The 24,886-nt window shown below is 41.7% G+C and overlaps 1 protein-coding gene across 2 annotated transcripts in view; it reads left to right on the top strand.

Annotated features, from left to right (window-relative positions):
• Positions 1–24,886, top strand: part of LOC126176861 (WD repeat-containing protein 19) — a 355,977-nt gene that overhangs the window by 76,182 nt on the left and 254,909 nt on the right. For both annotated transcript variants that reach the window (XM_049924048.1, XM_049924049.1), the window contains exon 4: positions 6,250–6,460. In XM_049924048.1, the coding sequence (XP_049780005.1) occupies positions 6,250–6,460 (211 nt within the window). The remainder of the gene's footprint in view (positions 1–6,249; positions 6,461–24,886) is intronic.

The raw sequence follows: 24,886 nt of genomic DNA, 5'->3' as shown, positions 1-24,886 counted from the left end.
GTGTTTCACAAAGTTTACTGACTTTCCCAAAGTGTGCATTATGAAACACTGGTGACACAGTATGATGGGAGGGGGCGTATTTTTCATAAAGTGTGTTAACAATACTACATGGAATACAGATATGAATTAATAATAATACTAATGCAAGAAATATCTGTGTACAGACTCTACATAAATCTCTGCACACTGTTCTACTCTGCTAGAGGAGGAATTGATTCTTAGTCATCCTGTATTGCAGTTGTAGCTTTCTTCCAGGAAAGGCAACTTCCCCCACCATGAGTGCTGCCTGTTTTTCATTTTACATACAAATGACACCTCCCCAGTATTTTTATTGCATTCTCTTATATGAGTAGACTAAACAACTTCGTTGAGCTCATCTTTATATAGTGGATTTATTTCCACTTTATTAAGTGAGTATTTATTTGCATTTATTAAGTGAGCTGATATGTAAACAAGCTAATCAGTGGAGCTGTCAACAGTCAGTCACACTGAAGAGCCTGTTCAAAGTGTAACATACTGTCAGTACATATTCAAGAACGTCTATTTTACTGTTTCCACTATCAGTGGCTGGAATGCTTTTTGCAGTATAAGGGGTATCAAATCCATTATCCCAGCCTCAGCTCTTCTGACATCTGAAGAGGCCCGGAGGCTTAAATTAACTCCATATGCAACAGAAGTTGGTCACCTATGTTGTATGGAACAAGATATTTCAACAAAAGTCAAGGAATGCATTAAAGCATATTACTGTTCTGGACTTAAAACATGATCAGTCCCATCTCATCAGACATATGCACACCCACCTTGAAATATATACTGTGAATTTGTGGTAAGTGACTCTACTCAATGCAGCCCACTCTACAATTACAAGCAATTTCTGAATGGTAGAGATTTATGCAGTCTACTAGTCACCACCAAATGATTACAATATGGTTACATGGCTTTACAATATGCTGTGAATGGTAGCAGCATAGTGCCACATTTATCAATCCAATATCCTTCCCAATGGCACTACATAGCTCACTGACATCACACTTGTAATTCTCGCCTTTGTTTATGGGAACTTATTTTGCAATAAAATTCACTAATAACTTTTCACTTAATAAATTGAAAATAATTCCAGTATATAAACACAAGCTCAGTGAAGTTACTTTGTCTACTCACACAAGAAAACTGGGGAAGTATAGTATGTCTGTAAACTGAAAAATGAGTAGCTCTGATGGTGGTGGAAGAAGCTTTCCCAAAAGAATGCTACAACTGCCATATAGGATGAATAAAAATCAATTGCCCCTCTATCAGTGTACGACAGTGTGCAGGAATATGCACAGAAGCTGTCTGTAGCAGGGAGGGCTGCATCAAACCACACCAACAACTAATGATGATACAGTGCTTATCTAACTTCTTGATAGCCCTGTTTGTATTTTCCTATCAGAGACTCCCCCCCCCCCCCCCCCCCCCCCCCCCCCCCATGAACCTTGCCGTTGGTGGGGGAGGCTTGCGTGCCTCAGCGATACAGATAGCCGTACCGTAGGTACAACCACAACGGAGGGGTATCTGCTGAGAGGCCAAACAAACGTGTGGTTCCTGAAGAGGGGCAGCAGCCTTTTCAGTAGTTGCAGGGGCAACAGTCTGGATGATTGACTGATCTGGCCTTGTAACAATAACCAAAACGGCCTTGCTGTGCTGGTACTGCGAACGGCTGAAAGCAAGGGGAAACTACGGCCGTAATTTTTCCCGAGGGCATGCAGCTTTACTGTATGATTAAATGATGATGGCGTCCTCTTGGGTAAAATATTTTGGAGATAAAATAGTCCCCCATTCAGATCTCCGGGCGGGGACTACTCAAGAGGACGTCGTTATCAGGAGAAAGAAAACTGGCATTCTACGGATCGGAGCGTGGAATGTCAGATCCCTTAATCGGGCAGGTAGGTTAGAAAATTTAAAAAGGGAAATGGATAGGTTAAATTTAGAAATAGTGGGAATTAGTGAAGTTCGGTGGCAGGAGGAACAAGACTTCTGGTCAGGTGACTACAGGGTTATAAACACAAAGTCAAATAGGGGTAATGCAGGAGTAGGTTTAATAATGAATAGGAAAATAGGAATGCGGGTAAGCTACTACAAACAGCATAGTGAACGCATTATTGTGGCCAAGATAGATACGAAGCCCACACCTACTATGGTAGTACAAGTTTATATGCCAACTAGCTCTGCAGATGACAAAGAAATTGAAGAAATGTATGATGAAATAAAAGAAATTATTCAGATAGTGAAGGGAGACGAAAATTTAATAGTCATGGGTGACTGGAATTCGAGTGTAGGAATAGGGAGAGAAGGAAACATAGTAGGTGAATATGGATTGGGGCTAAGAAATAAAAGAGGAAGCCGCCTGGTAGAATTTTGCACAGAGCACAACTTCATCATAGCTAACACATGGTTTAAGAATCACAATAGAAGGTTGTATACATGGAAGAACCCTGGAGATACTAAAAGGTATCAGATAGATTATATAATGGTAAGACAGAGATTTAGGAACCAGGTTTTAAATTGTAAGACATTTCCAAGGGCAGATGTTGACTCTGACCACAATCTATTGGTTATGACCTGTAGATTAAAACTGAAGAAATTGCAAAAAGGTGGGAATTTAAGGAGATGGGACCTGGATAAACTGAAAGAACCAGAGGTTGTGCAGAGTTTCAGGGAGAGCATAAGGGAACAATTGACAGGAATGGGGGAAAGAAATACAGTAGAAGAAGAATGGGTAGCTTTGAGGGATGAAGTAGTAAAGGCAGCAGAGGACCAAGTAGGTAAAAAGACGAGGGCAAGTAGAAATTCTTAGGTAACAGAAGAAATATTGAATTTAATTGATGAAAGGAGAAAATATAAAAATGCAGTAAATGAAGCAAGCAAAAAGGAATACAAACGTCTCAAAAATGAGATCGACAGGAAGTGCAAAATGGCCAAGCAGGGATGGCTAGAGGACAAATGTAAGGATGTAGAGGCTTATCTCACTAGGGGTAAGATAGATACTGCCTACAGGAAAATTAAAGAGACCTTTGGAGATAAGAGAACCACTTGTATGAACATCAAGGGCTCAGATGGAAACCCAGTTCTAAGCAAAGAAGGGAAAGCAGAAAGGTGGACGGAGTATGTAGAGGGTCTATACAAGGGTGATGTACTTGAGGACAATATTATGGAAATGGAAGAGGATGTAGATGAAGACGAAATGGGAGATACGATACTGTGTGAAGAGTTTGACAGAGCACTGAAAGACCTGAGTCGAAACAAGGCCCCCGGAGTAGACAACATTCCATTGGAACTACTGACGGCCTTGGGAGAGCCAGTCCTGGCAAAACTCTACCATCTGGTGAGCAAGATGTATGAAACAGGCGAAATACCCTCAGACTTCAAGAAGAATATAATATTCCAATCCCAAAGAAAGCAGGTGTTGACAGATGTGAAAATTACCGAACAATCAGTTTAATAAGCCACAGTTGCAAAATACTAACACGAATTCTTTACAGATGAATGGAAAAGCTAGTAGAAGCCGACCTTGGGGAAGATCAGTTTGGATTCCGTAGAAATATTGGAACACGTGAGGCAATACTGACCCTACGACTTATCTTACAAGCTAGATCAAGGAAAGGCAAACCTACGTTTCTAGCATTTGTAGACTTAGAGAAAGCTTTTGACAATGTTGACTGGAATACTCTCTTTCAAGTTCTAAAGGTGGCAGGGGTAAAATACAGGGAGCGAAAGGCTATTTACAATTTGTACAGAAACCAGATGGCAGTTATAAGAGTCGGGGATATGAAGGGAAGCAGTGGTTGGGAAGGGAGTGAGACAGGGTTGTAGCCTCTCCCCAATGTTATTCAATCTGTATATTGAGCAAGCAGTAAAGGAAACAAAAGAAAAATTCGGATTAAGTATTAAAATCCATGGAGAAGAAATAGAAACTTGGAGGTTCGCCGATGACATTATAATTCTGTCAGAGACAGCAAAGGACTTGGAAGAACAGTTGAATGGAATCGACAGTGTCTTGAAAGGAGGATATAAGATGAACATCAACAAAAGCAAAACAAGGATAATGGAATGTAGTCAAATTAAGTCGGGTGATGCAGAGGGAATTAGATTAGGAAATGAGACACTTAAAGTAGTAAAGGAGTTTTGCTATTTGGGGAGCAAAATAACTGATGATTGTCGAAGTAGAGAGGATATAAAATGTAGATCGGCAATGGCAAGGAAAGCGTTTCTGAAGAAGAGAAATTTGTTAACATCGAGTATAGATTTAAGTGTCAGGAAGTCATTTCTGAAAGTATTTGTATGGAGTATAGCCATGTGTGGAAGTGAAACATGGACGGTAAATAGTTTGGACAAGAAGAGAATAGAAGCTTTCGAAATGTGGTGCTACAGAAGAATGCTGAAGATTAGATGGGTTGATCACATAACTAATGAAGTACTGAATAGGATTGGGGAGAAGAGAAGTTTGTGGCAGAACTTGACCAGAAGAAGGGATCGGTTGGTAGGATATGTTCTGAGGCATCAAGTGATTACCAATTCAGTACTGGAGGGCAGCGTGGAGGATAAAAATCGTAGGGGGAGACCAAGAGTTGAATACACTAAGCAGATTCAGAAGGATGTAGGTTGCAGTAGGTACTGGGAGATGAAGAAGCTTGCACAGGATAGAGTAGCATGGAGAGCTGCATCAAACCAGTCTCAGGACTGAAGACCACAACAACAACAACATCAGAGACTAGCCACAAATAATTTTTAGCACATGTTGAAATATTTACTTCATAACCATTTACATTTGCATCCAATATTGGCCCTGCTGTAAGCTCCTTCCTGTTGTGACAGGTTCTTCATAGGGCTGCAGTTCTCCCAAATGGACTGTAATGGTGCATACAGAAATAGTTAATATATCTTTCTGAAAATCTCGGGGAATACACCCTATCAGAATCCTGAAAGATTGCCAAAAGTTTGGCAGACAAACACCTGTTGTCCTCAAGGTACAAATTACAAGAGGGACTGCTGATACTCCATGGTGGGTGGGACTTACGTCCATGTAGGCACTAAAAGAAAGCAAGCAGAAAGAAATAGGGAATTGTCTCAATCAAAGATTTTATTATGGCAACCTATTGAGGAATGAGTTGGGCCCACGTATTCCCTCTGTTATTTTAACGTGGAGATAACTATCCATACTCGTAATTCAAATAAAAGAAGTAGCCATTCATGTTTATGAGGTCAGGCACCATGTTACTCTCAACTGAATTCCGTTAGAACATTGTCCCAATAGTTTGAATTAAAGGCCAAAATCTTCATTTTGTCACAATCCGTATGATGACTAATGTATTCAGTGCTCTGCAACCACAGACTTGCTTCTCCATTGTAAATCAGTGTGTTGGTTATGTTCACTGCAATAATATTTCATGGAGCAGATGGTGTGATGTATGTATGTCAAGCTGTAACTTCAGGGAATACCATAGAACTCAACCTTTTTACATGTATAATTTGCTCTAAGAAAACCCAAGGGGCCTGTTCAACAAGGAAGATTGAAAAACCTACTTTATGTTGTGCTTTCTTAAAACATCATCACATTTCCCCAGTGCAGTGCTAAAGGATTACTGTCTAGAGAGCCTTTTCCTCTCTCTCCAAACATTTTTAAATTTAAGTGAGTCGATGCAACAATTTACTTCTAAATATTTCCTGGCAGATTAAAACTCTGTGCCACACCGAGACTTGAACTTGGGACCTTTGCCTTTCACGGGCAAGTGCTCTACCACATGTGTTGGTAGAGGACTTGCCCGCGAAAGGCAAAGGTCCCGAGTTCGAGTCTCGATCCGGCACACAGTTTTAATCTGCCAGGAAGTTTCATATCAGCGCACACTCCGCTGCAGAGTGAAAATCTCATTCTTCAATTTACTTCTAATCTGTTGCTCATGGAAGCTGTTCATGGTGAATGATCCTCTTTTAGACTTTATGGTGGGGTGTTAATCTCTGGATTTGGTCACATGCAGATCATACTTACATTTAATTTTGTATTTTGTCCTCATGATTGCTCTTTAATATGATCTAGAACAGCGCAGTCCTGCCCACTGTGGGTTTAAATTGTGTAACACCTGTAGTTACATTTGCAGTTTGTGACTAGAGAATGTGGGGGAACTTTTATCTGCCAGAATAATGATGATTCTGCATGGCTGGAGTCAAATGGACTTAAATATTGCTATTAACATTTGTGTCTTACTAAATTTACAGAAGGGTGCCAATTTTAGGCAAGCACAATAAACGCATCAGCTGTGGATCATGGAGTGCAGAAGGACTTTTGGCTTTAGGATCTGAAGATCGCTCATTATCTATCAGCAACAATGAGGGAGATACCCTGAAAATGATATCTTTGCGTGCTGAGCCGAGTGATATCCAATTTTCTGAAATGAAAATGGATGAGAGGCTTGGAAGTGAAAATACAGTATGTGCATATAAATAACTATGGTTCTGTAATTAACTTTTAAATAATAAATAAGCCATCCATTTCATATTATCTAATGATGTTAAACTGCTACTCTACATAGTTTGAAACATTGCATGTTAGATTATAGTGTGTGAGTTAATGATGCAGTTAAATACTTAAATATTTTAGGTGCTTGGTGCTCTGCATTAACTAATTTTGTTACTTGGCTAGTTGTTTTGACTTAGCCTCTCTTCAGAGATATTTACATCTAATTTTGATTATTTCATTACATCTCGTCAGATCAGACAATCCAAATTGATGTAAATAATATGTATCAGCTTTTTGTCTCCATTTGCTTATGTAGAAGCAAATCAGTGGTTCAACACATAGCCTTCTGGGCTGGTGGTCACATCATTGAAGTAAAACATGGGGTGCATTACAGAACTTGTTCCTTTTTGAAATTTTACTTAAATTTCTCCACCTAAGTAACTTGCTATGATGAGTATTTGAATTAAACTGTGAAATTAGTCTGAACAGATATCTAAGTGAATTGTATTTAATCTCTTGTGTGTCATTAACACCAGAATCTAACACTTTTATTTGTGCACATCCTTTGAAGATGATCACACAAGCACACTTGTAAATTTTTCTTGGTTTTGAAAAATCCATTGGACACAGATTTTTTTCTGTCTGAAGTGAGGAAACACATTCAGTTTTCTCTTTCCACCTACAATTCTTCTTTTATTGCCTACAGTCATTTGTCATTATCTTACAGTGGTAAGACTTTCTGCAGCATTGAGTAATCTGAATGAGGCAAATTTCAAGAATAACGGGAATCAAGTTCATTGATCTTTTTAGGTTTACGTATCTTCACAGTGAGCAAATGCTACCCTCATTTAAGGTTGTGACTTGTCAATTATTATTTTTTCCATTCATCTCTGATTCTGATTCAACCTCTTCCAACCCTTTTTCTGTTATTTCAGCCTCCTTTTTAACCATGAAGAAAATAAATATTTAGGATTATGTTTCAAATTATCAGATTTGTTATGCCTTTTGATCTTGTTGTTGTGAATGATCAGAACTGTTTGACTTTGCTTGGCTGCTACAAACTGCTTCCACATTCAGAGTAACACCTTTATTTTTGTTAATCTCTCAGAAGAGAGCTTCAGATAATTGATATATTCCATTTTCTCCATAATGTCTTGGAAGTGTACATACAGTGCTTTTCTTGTCGCATTTGTGTCTACTTGACCCTGTGGATTTGTATTCTACTACCTAATAATCTTAGATGTCGAAGATCTTTCTTCTTTCCTGATTTTGTGTCGTCACACATCAACTTGTGCAGAGTCTTAGGTGAGCTGTTGAGGAGATCCACCATACAGAAGTTGCTTCTCTCCAGAACTTTGTCGATACATTAGCTTCAAAGAATGGGCATCTCGCTTTCCAACAATGAGCCTGTCTATAACACAGGGCTACAACAGTTTGTTCTCCATTATGAGATATTGTGATGATGACTGACTCTTTGTTCTTTCAGGAAATTATTTGAATTCAGATTTACAAGCTCATTTCTGCTGTCAGTGATTAAAAAATGAATTCCCTTTCCAGTTCAGTTTTCAGTGAACTTTTTATAAAAGTTTGAATATACATGAAAGTTCTGGCAGTGTGTAAATATTTAGGAGTAAAGGAGACCACTCACTGAACAGCAGAGGCATTGAGTTGTCAAGAGATGCACACAAAAGAGAATGAAAACTTTGCTAGCTTTTGGAATAAATCCTTTGACAAACTAGAGTACAAATACACATGCAAAACCACACCTCTTGATGACATTACACCTCTGTTACTGAGTGAATGGCCTCCTTTACTCCTAAATATTCTTTATAAAACTATGAATGGTTTGTGATATCTTTATTATGTTTTTTGATTGATGTTGTATCCACTATCTTATACATGTCAGAATCAACTAATCTGAGAAATCTTGTACATGAACAGGTTCAAAGGTTCTCGTAGATCGAGGGGTGCAAACTGGGATATAAGTGAGGAATGCTTGACGTATAAATCTGTTTCACAGTGGTTGTTAGTAGATTCTTTATACATGAACCATTGACCAATTTTTTACATAGAACTTTAATTGCATCGTAGTGTAAAAGTTTGCACCCCCATGTGTGATAGGAAAGACTCATCTCAAAATATTGCGTACATGACTTCACCTCATTGGTTCAATAGTCAATCTAATTTGTTCAGTCCTTATAGAGATGGTGTGACAAAAAAGAAATATCCACCATATCATTAATACAACAGCAATTGAATGGCCCTTTTGTTTTACCTTGCTTACTGAAAGCAAATATGTGTGTAATTTTGGTATGTAGAACTCTTCTTATTGCTTAATTTTTCTCTTCGAATATCCTACAAGGATGACAGAATATGTGAAGGTATATTTAATGAAATCACAAGTAGACAGAGCGACTGGCCAGTATGTAACTTCAGAAGGTGAAATTATAACTGCTGCCAGTAGACATGCATCCTAGCTTTTAGAACTGTTAGTAATTTCCTTAGGGAGGAAAGAGGAATAGATTGGGGAGACTCAGAAAGGAGAGGAGGCCACACAGTCATCAGGATGAGTGGAGCCTACATGTCCCTCTTTCCTCCCTGAATGGGGAACTACGAGGTGCATTCAAGTTCTAAGGCCTCCGATTTTTTTTCCCCGGACTGGAAAGAGATAGAAACATGCGCATTGTTTTAAAATGAGGCCGCGTTCATTGTCAATACGTCCCAGATATGGCAGCACCATACGGCAGATGGAATTTTACCGCCAGCGGCGAGAATGAGAACTGTTTTAAATACTTAAAATGGCGATGCTTTCCTTACTTGAACAGCGTGCAATCATTCGTTTTCTGAATTTGCGTGGTGTGAAACCAATTGAAATTCATCGACAGTTGAAGGAGACATGTGGTGATGGAGTTATGGATGTGTCGAAAGTGTGTTCGTGGGTGCGACAGTTTAATGAAGGCATAACATCGTGTGACAACAAACCGAAACAACCTCGGGCTCGCACAAGCCGGTGTGATGACATGATCGAGAAAGTGGAGAGAATTGTTTTGGGGGATCGCCGAATGACTGTTGAACAGATCGCCTCCAAAGTTGGCATTTCTGTGGGTTCTGTGCACACAATCCTGCATGACGACCTGAAAATGCGAAAAGTGTCATCCAGGTGGGTGCCACGAATGCTGACGGACGACCACATGGCTGCCCGTGTGGCATGTTGACGCGCAACGACAGCATGAATGGGACTTTCTTTTCGTCAGTTGTGACAATGGATGAGATGTGCGTGCCATTTTTCAATCCAGAAACAAAGCGCCAGTCAGCTCAATGGAAGCACACAGATTCACCCCCACCAAAAAAATTTCAGGTAACCGCCAGTGCTGAAAAAATGATGGTGTCCATGTTCTGGGACAGCGAGGGTGCAATCCTTACCCATTGCATTCCAAAGGGCACTACGGTAACAGGTGCATCCTACGAAAATGTTTTGAAGAACAAATTCCTTCCTGCACTGCAACAAAAATGTCTGGGAAGGGCTGCGCGTGTGCTGTTTCAACGCACCCGCACATCGAGCTAACGTTATGCAACAATTTCTTCCTGATAACAACTTTGAAGTGATTCCTCGTGCTCCATACTCACCTGACCTGGCTCCTAGTGACTTTTGGCTTTTTCCAACAATGAAAGACACTCTCCGTGGCCGCACATTCACCTGCCGTGCTGCTATTGCCTCAGTGATTTTCCAGTGGTCAAAACAGACTCCTAAAGAAGCCTTCACCGCTGCCATGGAATCATGGCGTCAGTGTTGTGAAAAATGTGTATGTCTGCAGGGCGATTATGTCGAGAAGTAACACCAGTTTCATCGATTTCGGGTGAGTAGTTAATTAGAAAAAAAATCAGAGGCCTTAGAACTTGAATGCACCTCGTACTACAGAGTGCACTGTAGTTCCATCTCTAGATTGTCGCACAGATGACAAAATGGTAGATATCGAAATAGACGACAGAGGGATAGAGAAACAATTAAAATCGCTCAAAAGAGGAAAGGCCGCTGGGCCTGATGGGATACCAGTTCGATTTTACACAGAGTACGAGAAGGAACTTGCCCCCCTTCTTGCAGCGGTGTACCATAGGTCTCTAGAAGAGCATAGCGTTCCAAAGGATTGGAAAAGGGCACAGGTCATCCCCGTTTTCAAGAAGGGACGTCGAACAGATGTGCAGAACTATAGACCTATATCTCTAACGTCAATCAGTTGTAGAATTTTGGAACACATATTATGTTCGAGTATAATGACTTTTCTGGAGACTAGAAATCTACTCTGTAGGAATCAGCATGGGTTTCGAGGAAGACGATCGTGTGAAACCAAGCTCGCGATAATCGTCCACGAGACTCAGAGGGCCATAGACACGGGTTCCTGGGTAGATGCTGTGTTTCGTGACTTCCGCAAGGCATTTCATATAGTTCCTCACAGTCGTTTAATGAACAAAGTAAGAGCATATGGACTATCAGACCAGTTGTGTGTTTGGATTGAAGAGTTCCTAGATAACAGAACACAGCATGTCATTCTCAATGGAGAAAAGTCTTCCGAAGTAAGAGTGATTTCAGATGTGCTGCAGGCGAGTGTCATAGGACCGTTGCAATTCACAGTAAACATGAGTGACCTTGTGGATGACATCGGAAGTTCACTGAGGCTTTTTGCGGATGATGCTGTGGTATATCGAGAGGTTGTAACAATGGAAAATTGTACTGAAATGCAGGAGGATCTGCAGCGAATTGACGCATGGTGCAGGGAATGGCAATTGAATCTCAGTGTAGACAAGTGTACTGTGCTACGAATACATAGAAAGATAGATCCCTTATCATTTAGCTACAAAATAGCAGGTCAGCAACTGGAAGCAGTTAATTCCATAAATTATCTGGGAGTACGCATTAGGAGTGATTTAAAATGGAATGAACATATAAAGTTGATCATTGGTAAAGCAGATGCCAGACTGAGATTCACTGGAAGAATCCTAAGGAAATGCAATCCGAAAACAAAGGAAGTAGGTTACAGTACGCTTGTTCACCCACTGCTTGAATACTGCTCAGGAGTGTGGGATCCGTACCAGATAGGGTTGATAGAAGAGATAGAGAAGATCCAACGGAGAGCATCGCGCTTCGTTACAGGATCATTTAGTAATCACGAAAGCGTTACGGAGATGATAGATAAACTCCAGTGGAAGACTCTGCAGGAGAGACGCTCAGTAGCTCAGTACGGGCTTCTGTTAAAGTTTCGAGAAGATACCTTCACCGAAGAGTCAAGCAGTATATTGCTCCCTTCTACGTATATCTTGTGAAAAGACCATGAGGATAAAGTCAGAGAGATTAGAGCCCACACAGAAGCATAACGACAATCCTTCTTTCCATGAACAATACGAGACTGGAATAGAAGGGAGAACCGATAGATGTACTCAAGGTACCCTCCGCCACACACCGTCAGGTGGCTTGCGGAGTATGGATGTAGATGTAGATGTAGATGTAGATGTAGATGTAGTTCTGAAAACTAGGCTATGTTTTTTGTATTTCTATGTGATTCTATTGGCAGTACATAGAATTTCATTTTTTGGAGGTAAGTAATGGGCAGCTATTTGGTTGTCTCGTTATTGTATAATTCTCTCAAGAAAAGTTATATTCTCTGTTCACTACAATAATTTGTGAACAAGGTATTGTCTTGCATGAATGTTATTCACTAGAATGCTTTGACATGTGTACAAATGCTGCAAGGTATACATTACCTGAAAATAGAACTGTAAAGAAAATGATTTCTGTTGCTGCTGTTCCTGACAGTGTATAGTCAGTCTTGGCTTTGCTGTGGCATATCTTTGCTAAGTGGCCATATTTGTTGTAGTTGTATCATCTGGATCTTTAGGAAATGTCACATGCATCATTCTGGTGATTCTTCCTTTCATTCTGATGGGCAATGCCACCAGACAGGAATTTGTAGCAAATATTGCTGTAATTGTATTGTAATCAGGATTTTTGCCATAGAAATAATTTTTCTGAACCCATAATCATCAATTTGTACATGTCATATATCCCGACAGGCAACTCGAATGGAAAGGACCTATTTTTCTTTTACTGTAAAACTTAAATATGGTATAATCAAATAATAAAAATTCCAAGATAGAATAACAATGATAGGGCAAGGATAGATCGCTACTTACCATGTAGAGGAGGCATTGATTAGCGGACAGGCACAATGGGGAAAAAATGCTAGAAACATTTCAGCTTGCAGACAAAATCGTTCTTCAGAAGTAGAGAACCACACTTTCACACAGCAACAACGCACATGTTGTTTTCTACTTCTGAAGGACTTTGGCAAAAAGCTGAAATATTTCTTGCATTCTTTAACACTGTTAAATGTTGTAATTAAAGTCTGGCAGAATCTAAATAATTTAGGAGTAAAGGTAACAATGTACCAGATAGTAGAGTCATTGAGATGTTGAATACACAATGCCAGGACTGCAGTTCAGCAGGTATTTGGGCTGTGAGGGGTTGTGTCAGTAGGTGAAGGGAGGAAAGATGCAGGGAGTGGGTAGGAGGTTTGGAGGAGGGTGACTGATGGCTTGGAGGGAGGCAACAGGTGTACGAGTTTGAATGGTGGAGGGAAGAGGGAGAGAGCATAGCCTTTTGGCAGGGCTTTCATTATCTATATCATCATGGCTGGAAATCAACGACATTCTACCCACACTTGTTCCCACTCCCTCGAAACCGATATTCCATTGCCACCCAACCTACAAATTGTCCTGGTTCATACCTATGTCTCACACATTTCCAGCCCATTGCCCCAAGCATCATGTTCCAGGGCATGACACAGCTGTGAGATCTGTCTGATTCATCCAGCCAACTCATTCCACTCCAGTCCTGTCACATGATTATTTGTGAAAGCAGCCATATCACCTATCAGCTCTGCTGCAAGTCAGGCACAGCTACTACAGTACCTCTTATCCTGTGCTGCAATTTTCTTTTCTGACTACGTCTTTTCTCAGACTTATTTTCTATGACAGATTCTCTGCTGATAGCCTAGCTGGCTTGTGGGATGTTGATTATGGCTTTCCGCACTTTACATCACATATTTGAATTAACTTTTTTCATTCCACACATCTGGGATTGACCTGTACCATTTCAAAAGTTTGTTACAGCACATGTGGACAATGCACAGAAAGTTGCACAATACACAGCACTGTAGCCAGTCCGTGTGGGGGTATCAGGTACTCAAACAGTGGTAGCCCTCTGACCATGCAAGGATCCCAGTAATGATGCTGAACTGTCATCTCCACATATCACTGGCTATCACGGCAGGTGACCTTTTCTCTGGCTGGGCTGCACACATAATGAGAGCCACTGTTTGCACTAAGCTGCATTGTAGCAGGTATTTGATGTCATGAAACGATCTAAGTTAGCCGACAGACACGAAGCTCCAGCAGTCTCTTCAGACACTGCAGCTGAGTGCAGATTGTTATGACTGTAGGAACTTTCCCTCCTTGGCCACATCATGGCAAAGGGGGGGGGGGGGGGGGGGACCAAGTGACTTGGAGACACTTACTCCCCTCAGTTCTGGGTTGTACACAAACAGATGTAGGGTCCTTTCTCTCTACCAAGCTAATGTTGTTGTAGAGAATGTTGAAAATATATTTGGCAAACTCTCTTCCCTTAGTAAATTATGAATTAGTGCTATCTTAATGAAGAACACAAATTGTATCCAGTCCCAGGTATTATTCTCTTGTAAATAACTTGGTGATGTTACCATAACACCACATAAGAACCTAAACATGGTACAAGAACTGATTTGTCACTGTAATGCTGAAGATAGATGGAGAACCACGCTAACAGTTGGAGAGGTGTGGGATTCTCTTTGTATGTCATGTACATTGTGGCCTGCTAGATAACAAGATTGACACTGATCCTTGCATTTGAGGGGGGGTTAACTTCAAAGAAAGTCAAAATTATGCTGCACCACTGCACTGTGAACCCATTTATGCCAACCCCTACGTGGTGCTTTAAATGCCAGCACTTAGGGCATATGTCTCCCCAGTGTCCATATGACTCGATTTGTTGAGACTGGCAAGCCTTTTATGCTGCCAAATGTTTGTGTCAGTTGTGGAAATGACCATCCTTCCCAATCCCTGAAGTGTGCTACCCTAATCAAGAAACGCAAAGTTCAGGAATTGGCGGACACAAATTGCCTCTCATATTTTGAAGCTACAGAAAAATATGACCATTTTTATCTAGTCTCAATAATATTGTCTTTTTGTTAGTAGTGTGGCCAGGTTGTCAGTGACACCTGGCGTATTTACTCCTTTGAAGTCAACCTCTGATAGCTGTGCAAATAAAATTGACCATGAGGGCTATGGACCCTCCCCTCTATGTGGATCCTGGCGCCATCTTTGAGAATCACACTCTAAACCCAGCCTGGGAAGCTGCATCCACCACTGGAATTTACGGGTGAAAGGGCTCTCTTTTGGGAATCCTCTCCTTAGAAGTCCACAGTCAACAACCTGACACAAGCCAGTGGCTGAAGTAGCCACGGACTGTGGGTCCAAGGGCTGCCCACTCTTCATCCATTTTCACACCAACAGCAGATTCTTGTCCGCCAAAAGTTGTGAAAGAGAAAAAGAAAAAATCTCAAGGGAAGGCTATTCCACTGAATATGGAAGTGACAGATCCTCCCACACCATCAAGCTTCAAAATGTTCTTTGATGTTGCTTCACTCCCACTGGTGACAGACAGTGATTCGTGCCATGACCTGTCCTGCTGGCTTCTCCCCATCTAATCAGGACAGCATCAGTGTGGTCATCCAGTGGAACTGGAATTGATATTATTGTCACCTGTCAGAGCTACAACAGCTACTTTCCTCTTGTTCTTTGATCTGTGTTGCTCTCCAAGGCACACACTTTGCTAATAACCATTCTCCAACTTTTTGAGATTACCGTACGTTCTGTCACAACCATACTGGTCCCGAGTGAGTGCCAGGAGGGATTTGTGTATTGATTTGCACAGATGTCACTGTTGAGTGGAATTCCTTTCATACCACATTCAAAGCAGTAGCAATATGAGTGCAAACAACCATGGCAATCACTATTTCTAATGGTTGTTGACCTCCAGATAGGTCAGTTACTTTCCTAGAGCAGACCAATTTACTCCAACACCTCAACCTCGTCTTTTCCCCTGTGAGGAAATGCCACGTCATCTGTGGCAGGGGCCTTCTGATATCTCAGTTTCTTTCTGATTTTGATTTGTGTCTTCTACCAACTTCATCAGTGCTCCCCGTTGCCTTTTCAAAAGTTGACCTTAGTGTCTCTTCTTTCAGTCTCATTGAATTGCTGCAGTGGTCACTGTGTGACACTCTTTGTGACAGTGACCACTTTCTGGCGGTCCTGTCACTTCCTTGTCATCACCCAACTTCGTGCTGGGCTCTCCAAAGAGTGACTGGCAGGTGGGTTGTTCAAAGAGTCAACTGGCAGTTGTATGTCTCTGCTGTCAACTTCATCCCCTCTCTGCCACACTGCACCAGTGAGGTTATGGGAAATTTCTCTGATGTAAACATCCATTGGACCTTCTAGCCCCCCCCCCCCCCCTCCCCCCATCCTCTGGAGAGGCCCACTCTGCCTTCATCTAGTGCCACGGTGGGCCAAAGGCATTACAACAGCTGTTCAGGATCATCAAAGGGCCTGTCATCATTCTTAAGTGTCTCTGCTAAGACTCAGTATCTGATTAAATGCAGTAAAAAGGAATACTGGGAGCATTACATCTCTTCTTTGGGAACTTATGCCTCTTTATCCTAGGTGCGGGCCAAGCCCTTAGTCTACTGGGCTGGAAGAAGATCGGGTTTACTTCTTATGGTGGCATACCTACTGATGCATTGGTTCTTGCCAAACACCTTGCAACCCACTTTGTGACTCTATCAGCATCCCCTTTACCTGACTTTTCACTGACTGGGAACTGCTTCATGCTCTTGATTTGTCATGTGATACCGACCCAGGCCATGACCTGATTCATCATCAGATGAGTCAACATCTGAATATTATTCAGAGACTTCTTTTGCTTCTGTGTCTTCAACCATGTGTAGCTAGGTGTTTTCCCTTCACAAAGGCAAGATAGTATCACTGTCCCAATCCTTAAACTAGGCAAAAATCGGATGTCCATTGACAGCTACTGTCTGCTTAGCCTCATTAATGTGCTCTGCAGACTGTTTGAAAGGATGGTAGACCAATAGTTATGCCAGGTTCTTGAATCACAGTGTCTTTCTACCCATATTAGTGCAGTATCCAGAAGAGGTGGTCCATTACCAGCCATCTGGTTAGGTTCGAAACAGCAATCTGAGAGCCTTTTTCTAAATGCCAATACTTTATTACAGTATCTTTTGACCTGCTATCAGTTTAATAAGTCACAGTTGCTAAATACTGCCAAAAATTCTTTTCAGAAGAATGGAAAAACTGGTAGAATTTGACCTTGGGGAATACACTCTTTTGAATTGTAAAGGTGACAAGGGTAAAATACAGGGAGTGAAAGGCTATTTACAGTTTGTACAGAAACCAAATGGCATTTATAAGAGTCGAGTGGCATGAATGGGAAGAGCAAGCAGTAAAGAAAACAAAAGAAAACTTTAAAGTAGGAATAAAAGTCCAGGGAGAAGAAATGAAAACTTTGAGGTTTGCCGATGACATTGTAATTCTGCCAGAGCCAGCAAAGAATTTGGAAGAGCAGTTGAACGGAATGGACAGTATCTGAGACATCAGGGGCTCAACAATGCAGCACTGAAGGGAAGCATGGAGGGTACAAATCATAGAGGGAAACCAAGATATGAATACAGTAAGGGTATTCAGTAGTTACTCAGAGATGAAGAGGCTTGCATGGGATAGAGTAGCACGGAGAGCTGCTTCAATCCAGTCTTCAGACTGAAGCTAACAACGACAACAAGGCATACAACACTGCTCCACTATCCTATTTACTTACTCTCCATGACTGGGACCAATGAGGATCCCTACCAATTTTTATTGATCAGCGTTTATGTTATTGTTTCAGATTAGAGTTGGTACTTCACTCAGCTCCCCATGGATCCAAGAGAATGGTGTGCCATAGGGCTCTGTGCTGAATGTTGCAATTACTTGCTATCTTACCGGCATCAATGTGCAAGTGACCTCTATTGGACCAATGGTCACCCTTGAACTCTACCTTGATGACTTCTGCATTTGGTACATCAGCCAATCTGTAGTCTTGGCAAAATACTAGTTCCAAGGCACCATCCACTTTGACTCTACCCCATTGCTTCCAGTTTTCTCCCATGTGAAATGTCAATTCTGACATAGAATTTTATGTGAGTACCCAGTGACACTGTCCTAATTTCTGGGACTCCTCTTTGATTAAAAGCTGACATAGCCACCCCACATTTGTCAACTAAGGACTAGCTTCATGTGAAAGTTTGACACTCCCTGCTAACTTGTCCGCACCTCTTAGGGTATGGATCACTACTTTTCACTTCCAACTGTGCCAACTCTTCTTCACTTATGAAATCCATTCACCACCCGACAATTCCCTTATCACCCAACTCATGAAATTCCTTTTGCACGCAAGGGGCACAGTCCCATGACACCTGCTCTTGGGCGGTGTTATCATTTGGAATGTGACTCAAGGCCCTCAGGTAGGACCTCTGCTTAACATCCATAGAATGTCTACCCATGTTTCCTGACACCCTCATTGCCCTTTTTGGTAGTACCCAGCCCACACATTAGGACCAACCTGTTTGAAGAATTTTAAGTTTCAGTCACCCTATGATCTTTTTCATCATCTGTTTGTAACCTCCCCCTCACTTATCGACCTTAATGACAGTGAAAAATTAAACCGCGTGTACCTAATGGAAATTTGGGAAAAGCAATCGTCACCGAAGTTAATCTGTCGGTAAAGAGGGAGGAAAGGGTTACATTTAAATGAAAGGAAAAATGCTAATGAAACAGGTGGAAATTAATTTTGAAAAGGGGTAAAGTTAATAAAAAAAATAAATGTACGGCCGTTACGTTAACAATTAACTAGCGGTAATTAGATATTTGAGATCTGGGGGAAATTACGGTCGCCAGTCCTAAGGACAATTACTATAGTAACTGAAAGAGAAAGGTTATTACACATATAATTAGCACTAGAAGCGTGGCAACTGAAGGTTGACATGTGTAGTGTGAAAACTGAAAGTTTGTCAGAAGTAATAAATTTCGCTACACTCTGACTTAATTTAGCAAAAGAATTAATAAAACCGGAAAATCGAAAGTTAATTTAGTGACTGAAGTTAATAGTGAGCTTTCTTTCTGAAGCACATCGAAATTCAGTAAAATACGGTTAGTCTTGGACTACCTCAACAATCATTTCAAAAGCTACTTGAATCTACGCAATTTAGAAATAAAGGATTTAACTTTGAACTTGAATTAAATGATTCTGAACAATTAACAATAGTAAAATTTAGTACGTACCAAGCTGAGCTGCAGTCACAGGTAAGCTAAAATACGGTAACAAAACTCGCACTCTTAATTTGTGCTAGTGTAATCTAACTATTGTAGCCAGCTATGAATACTTTAACTGAACTTTGAAATTAAAGCAGCGAAATTGAATGATTGTATTTTGATGCTGGCGTCTGAATTTGAACGACACTCGGGTTCGTTCCGGAAAAGGAAGGGACCCTGCTTGGTAATGCAATTGGGACAATGAGCAACAAAGGTTCATGCTAAGTAGCTGTAATTTTGTGATGCAACAATTTTAAAAGTTTGAAAAGCTGAGGTCTGCCATACAGTTCTAAAACTTTACGTGCTTCCAGTCTTCCTTGTTGGTTGATTGAAGGTTTGAAACCGTCGATCGAGGAGGTGGCGACAGTCACTCATTGTTGGCCGTCGCTGTTGCAGAAGCTGGATGTTGGCGCGCCTTCTTCTCGACACGGTTACCAGACGAAACGGGCTCTTGATGTGCGCCAGCTAATGCTTCCTGTCCGCGACACCATGTCAGAAACTATCATCGCAAGTCGAGCGCAATTACATGCTGCCAAACCCCGAAAGCATGGCAACTCGCGGGAGCTTCACACAACACACCTGCTCCACTCGCTACTCCAGCCAGACTCTCCCTGCTCAGCCCGCGCTCCACGCGGCAGAGTTAACACTACCAAAGATCCTACACACTTTGATTCTTCACACGACCTATCGATGTAATCATTCGATAGCAGTTTTCCCTAGGCAAGACCCAGCGTAAAAATACAAATAATATTCACGAAACAAACCAATTATACATCGACATAAATGCATAAATATATATATACAAATAGTAAAACAATTACAATATGTAGAGACACAGAAATGTCATATATTCAGGTAACAAAAATAAGGAAAACAAATTTATAGTACAATAGATGGAAATAGGAGGATATGCATTTCCGGCGTTACATGTTCCTCGCAGTATGTCAGAAGCTTCAGGGTGCTACCATTTTTTTTGTCCTACTTTGTGTTGCTAGGACATAGTTTATGATCACTTGTACTGACAGTAACACAGACATCAGTGGAGCAATTCAGAGTTAGCATAATAGTTGTGAGGATGTAAGGTGTGTCCAAATAACAATTTGAATTGAAAACATCAAACAGGCAATGCCAATTACTCTATTATTAATAGCGCATATTGAAAGATTTGTAGCATAGCGAGAAAACCGACAGGTGTGACACGATGCACTCTCACATCAGTAGAAGTCCCTACAGGACATGCCTGTAGATGTGGTGGTGCTGCCCTGTGGCAGTAAACTGTGGCTGGAGTATGAAACCTAAGTGTGTGTGTTCTGTCCTACCTTTCAGTACTCGAGCTGGTCAGGGAATCCGAATGACTGTCAAATACTACACCCCTCTCCACCCTTAATCAGTACTTAGGGCCAGAAATGGCGGGGCCAGTGCCAGCTTCATTGAGGAAGGGGGGAGAGAGGCGCCAGAAGCCCCACAAAAGGCTCCCAGGGTAGTTTCTCAGCGTGATCGACAGCTGGATGTTGGTGCTGTATGTGGGAGTCTCAGCTGATCGATGGGTTCTGGGGTTCAGCTTGTTCCTGTCAAAAGGGGAGAGATGGAGACAACAATTTGGCCTCCAAGGGATCTCAGTCTGAAAAGATTAATTTCCCCATCGACTGTCTGGTGAGGAACTTGCTGATGTTGGAGGGAGCCAGAAGTGGCTTAAGGGGTGGTTCCACCTCCATCAGCTCCCTTTGCTGGTTACTGTCGACCCCCCAGTCAACACCTAACACAAGTGCAGAGATTGTAGCAGTAGCAGGCAGGCTTGTCCCTGGCATGGTTGAATAGGTCATGCCCAGTCTACGGCCATGAGTGAAAGCGGAGGGGGTCTAGGTGGTAGCCTCCTTTAGTTGGTTGCAGTAGGCCGAAGAGGGTACAGGATATGGTCCATGTAAAATTTCAGCTGGGCTACATCCATTTACGGGTCTGGACTAGTAGGTGTCAGGAGGCTGGTGAGTGTTTCTCCGGGGTCAGCTGTCTTCATTATCTGGCACATCTATGTTTTGAAGGTCCTGATCATCTGCTTGGCTTTCCAATTGGAGGTGGAGTGCAAGGGGGCAGTGGTCAGGTGCCCATTGCTGCTGTGTTTACAAAAATCCTGAAATGCAAATGTCATGAAATGATGACCATTGTTGGAAATCAGGTTATAAGATGCCGCCTCTATTGCAAATATGATTGGGATTTGGATGAGAGCATCTGCCGTGGTAGTAGCCACCCATGCCAGATATGAAAAGTTAGCAAGGATGTTGACAACTAGCAATCACATAATTACCCAGAATGGTTCAGTGAAATGAATGTGTACTCTTTGCTAGGGCTAGCCAGTGTGTGGCCATGGTTTGAAGTGCTGTGCTAGGACTGATTGATGCTATGCTTTTTCCTTAATTGTTCACATTTACAGATGTGCAGTGTGGAGGAGCTTCAGTACGTGGGAGCAGAGCATGAAGGAACTACCACCTGGCATTCAGAATTGTCCTTGGCTAACAGTATGGCACCATCATTGACATTAAGCTGGTGCTATAATGAATAATAGGTCCACTATGCCAGGTTGGTGCCCTTAGGCAGGTTCTCTGGCCATCCCTGCCATACATCATACAATACCCTTCAGAGTTGTGTATCATGACCTGTTTCTCTTACTTCTTCACCCAGTAACTGGGAATTTATCAATAGTGTGTCATTGAATTGCACCTAAAGCAAAACGCTGCACTTTATGCCTCTCAATCTCTTTATCTGGACTGTACAGCAAGTGGGAAAAGGTGTTTACATTTTAGTGGTGTACGATGAGTCGATAATGGATCTTATAGGTATAGTTACTAAGGAATAATGCCAACTGTTGCAGTCACTGTGCCATTTTAAAGGGGTATTGTGGATGAGGAGAGAATGGTATAATGAGTGGTTGTGATTGATGATCAAGTGACAGTACCATACATAAATGTTTGTGAAACATCTTGCCATTTTATATTATAGCCATTGCCTCTAAGGTACTTTCTAAATTGAGAAAAAACTATGGCTCTGATTACGCAAATTTAAAAACTTTTTTGCACAATGGTTAAGAGAGGGCTATCTTGGGAATAAATTTCGTGTAATAATTTATTTTGCCGAGGAATGACTATAGTCCTCTGAGATTCTTCGGAGCTTGTATGTTAGTTATTGTATCCATATGATCCTGTGTAGGTGTGAGCCGTACTTTACTTAATATATGTCCTTGGTTCAAATGAACTATGTTTGCTGAGGCGACTACACAGAGCATGGACTCGGAGCCATGCAAGCAACATCTGTAGATCGCACAGATGCTGCTCGCACATGGCCCTGATAATTAGGAAGTCATCTAAGTAATGAATGCAGTTGGGGATATTTTGAATGAGTTGGTCAAGGTATCTCTGAAATTTTATGGGAGAACTTTCAACACAAAAGGCAGTTTGTTATAATGATACATGCTGAATGGTGTATTTATCGCTAAAAACTGTTTTGTCTGGTCACCTGGTGGCAATAGGAAGTACAGGGTGTTTCAAAAATGACCGGTATATTTGAAACGGCAATAAAAACTAAACGAGCAGCGATAGAAATACACCGTTTGTTGCAATATGCTTGGGACAACAGTACATTTTCAGGCGGACAAACTTTCGAAATTACAGTAGTTACAATTTTCAACAACAGATGGCGCTGCAAGTGATGTGAAAGATATAGAAGACAACGCAGTCTGTGGGTGCGCCATTCTGTACGTCGTCTTTCTGCTGTAAGCGTGTGCTGTTCACAACGTGCAAGTGTGCTGTAGACAACATGGTTTATTCCTTAGAACAGAGGATTTTTCTGGTGTTGGAATTCCACCGCCTAGAACACAGTGTTGTTGCAACAAGACGAAGTTTTTAACGGAGGTTTAATGTAACCAAAGGACCGAAAAGCGATACAATAAAGGATCTGTTTGAAAAATTTCAACGGACTGGGAACGTGACGGATGAACGTGCTGGTAAGGTAGGGCGACCGCGTACGGCAACCACAGAGGGCAACGCGCTGCTAGTGCAGCAGGTGATCCCACAGCGGCCTCGGGTTTCCGTTCGCCGTGTTGCACCTGCGGTCCAAATGACGCCAACGTCCACGCATCGTCTCATGCGCCAGAGTTTACACCTCTATCCATACAACATTCAAACGCGGCAACCCCTCAGCGCCACTACCATTGCTGCACGAGAGACATTCGCTAACGATATAGTGCACAGGATTGATGACGGCGATATGCATGTGGGCAGCATTTGGTTTACTGACGAAGATTATTTTTACCTGGACGGCTTCGTCAATAAACAGAACTGGCGCATATGGGGAACCGAAAAGCCCCATGTTGCAGTCCCATCGTCCCTGCATCCTCAAAAAGTACTGGTCTGGGCCGCCATTTCTTCCAAAGGAATCATTGGCCCATTTTTCAGATCCGAAACGATTACTGCATCACGCTATCTGGACATTCTTCGTGAATTTGTGGCGGTACAAACTGCCTTAGACGACACTGCGAACACCTCGTGGTTTATGCAAGATGGTGCCCGGCCACATCGCACGGCCGACGTCTTTAATTTCCTGAATGAATATTTCGATGATCGTGTGATTGCTTTGGGCTATCCGAAACATACAGGAGGCGGCGTGGATTGGCCTCCCTATTCGCCAGACATGAACCCCTGTGACTTCTTTCTGTGGGGACACTTGAAAGACCAGGTGTACCGCCAGAATCCAGAAACAATTGAACAGCTGAAGCAGTACATCTCATCTGCATGTGAAGCCATTCCGCCAGACATGTTGTCAAAGGTTTCGGGTAATTTCATTCAGAGACTACGCCATATTATTGCTACGCATGGTGGATATGTGGAAAATATCGTACTATAGAGTTTCCCAGACCGCAGCGCCATCTGTTGTTGAAAATTGTAACTACTGTAATTTCGAAAGTTTGTCTGCCTGAAAATGTACTGTTGTCCCAAGCATATTGCAACAAACGGTGTATTTCTATCGCTGCTCGTTTAGTTTTTATTGCCGTTTCAAATATACCGGTCATTTTTGAAACACCCTGTAGATGTCAGTGAGATCTATCTTTAAAAAATAACAGCCCCCACCAGTTTCACAAGTTCCTCTGGCCTACAAGTTGGATACAGATCGACATGTGATTGAGCATTAAAGGTAGACCTAAAATCACCACAAACTCTTAAGTGATCCATTTATATTCTTAACTGCACCCATGGTCATTGCCCATTGGATAGATGATGCTGGAAATATTACTCCCATACTTTGTAAACTATCTTGTTGCACTCTAGCTTGATTTCACAGGGTCAAAGGTACTGGATATGCTCTACAAAACTTAGCACTCTGAAAGCCTTAAGAATATGTGGTCTTGGAAACTTGTTGCACTACTTAATGTAGGTTCAAACAATTGCTTATACGCACAAATAATGTATCAAGTTGTGGGAATTATATCACAGTTGAAACTAGATTCACTTGGTCTTAAATTTGGAAATCAAAAAGCACAAAACTGTCTAACTCAAAAATGTTAGTTGTCATCCAGTAGTTGACTATAGCAGGGTTAGTTACCGAACTTCAATTTTATACTTGGACTATGATTTGATCCCTCAACGGGATTGACTGGCCGCTGTATGTCTTAATCTGTATCTCCATCTACATACCTAGTAGTAGTAGTAGTAGTAGTAGTAATTTCCTTTCCTATTTCACACGCAGATGGAGCAAGGGAAATATAACTGTCTGTGTACTTCCATTCAAGACCTTTTTGCCTCACTGTCCTTACACGAAACATACGTTGACAGCAGTAGAGTAGTGCTAATATCAGCTGCAAATGCCAGTTCTCTAAATTTTATAAATAGCATTTTGTGA

Source organism: Schistocerca cancellata, chromosome 3 (assembly GCF_023864275.1).
Source record: "Schistocerca cancellata isolate TAMUIC-IGC-003103 chromosome 3, iqSchCanc2.1, whole genome shotgun sequence".
In the NCBI taxonomy this organism is placed as follows: Eukaryota; Metazoa; Arthropoda; class Insecta; order Orthoptera; family Acrididae; genus Schistocerca; species Schistocerca cancellata.
The sequence above is the reverse complement of the archived record's forward strand: the minus strand, read 5'-3'. Positions and strand labels throughout refer to the sequence as shown.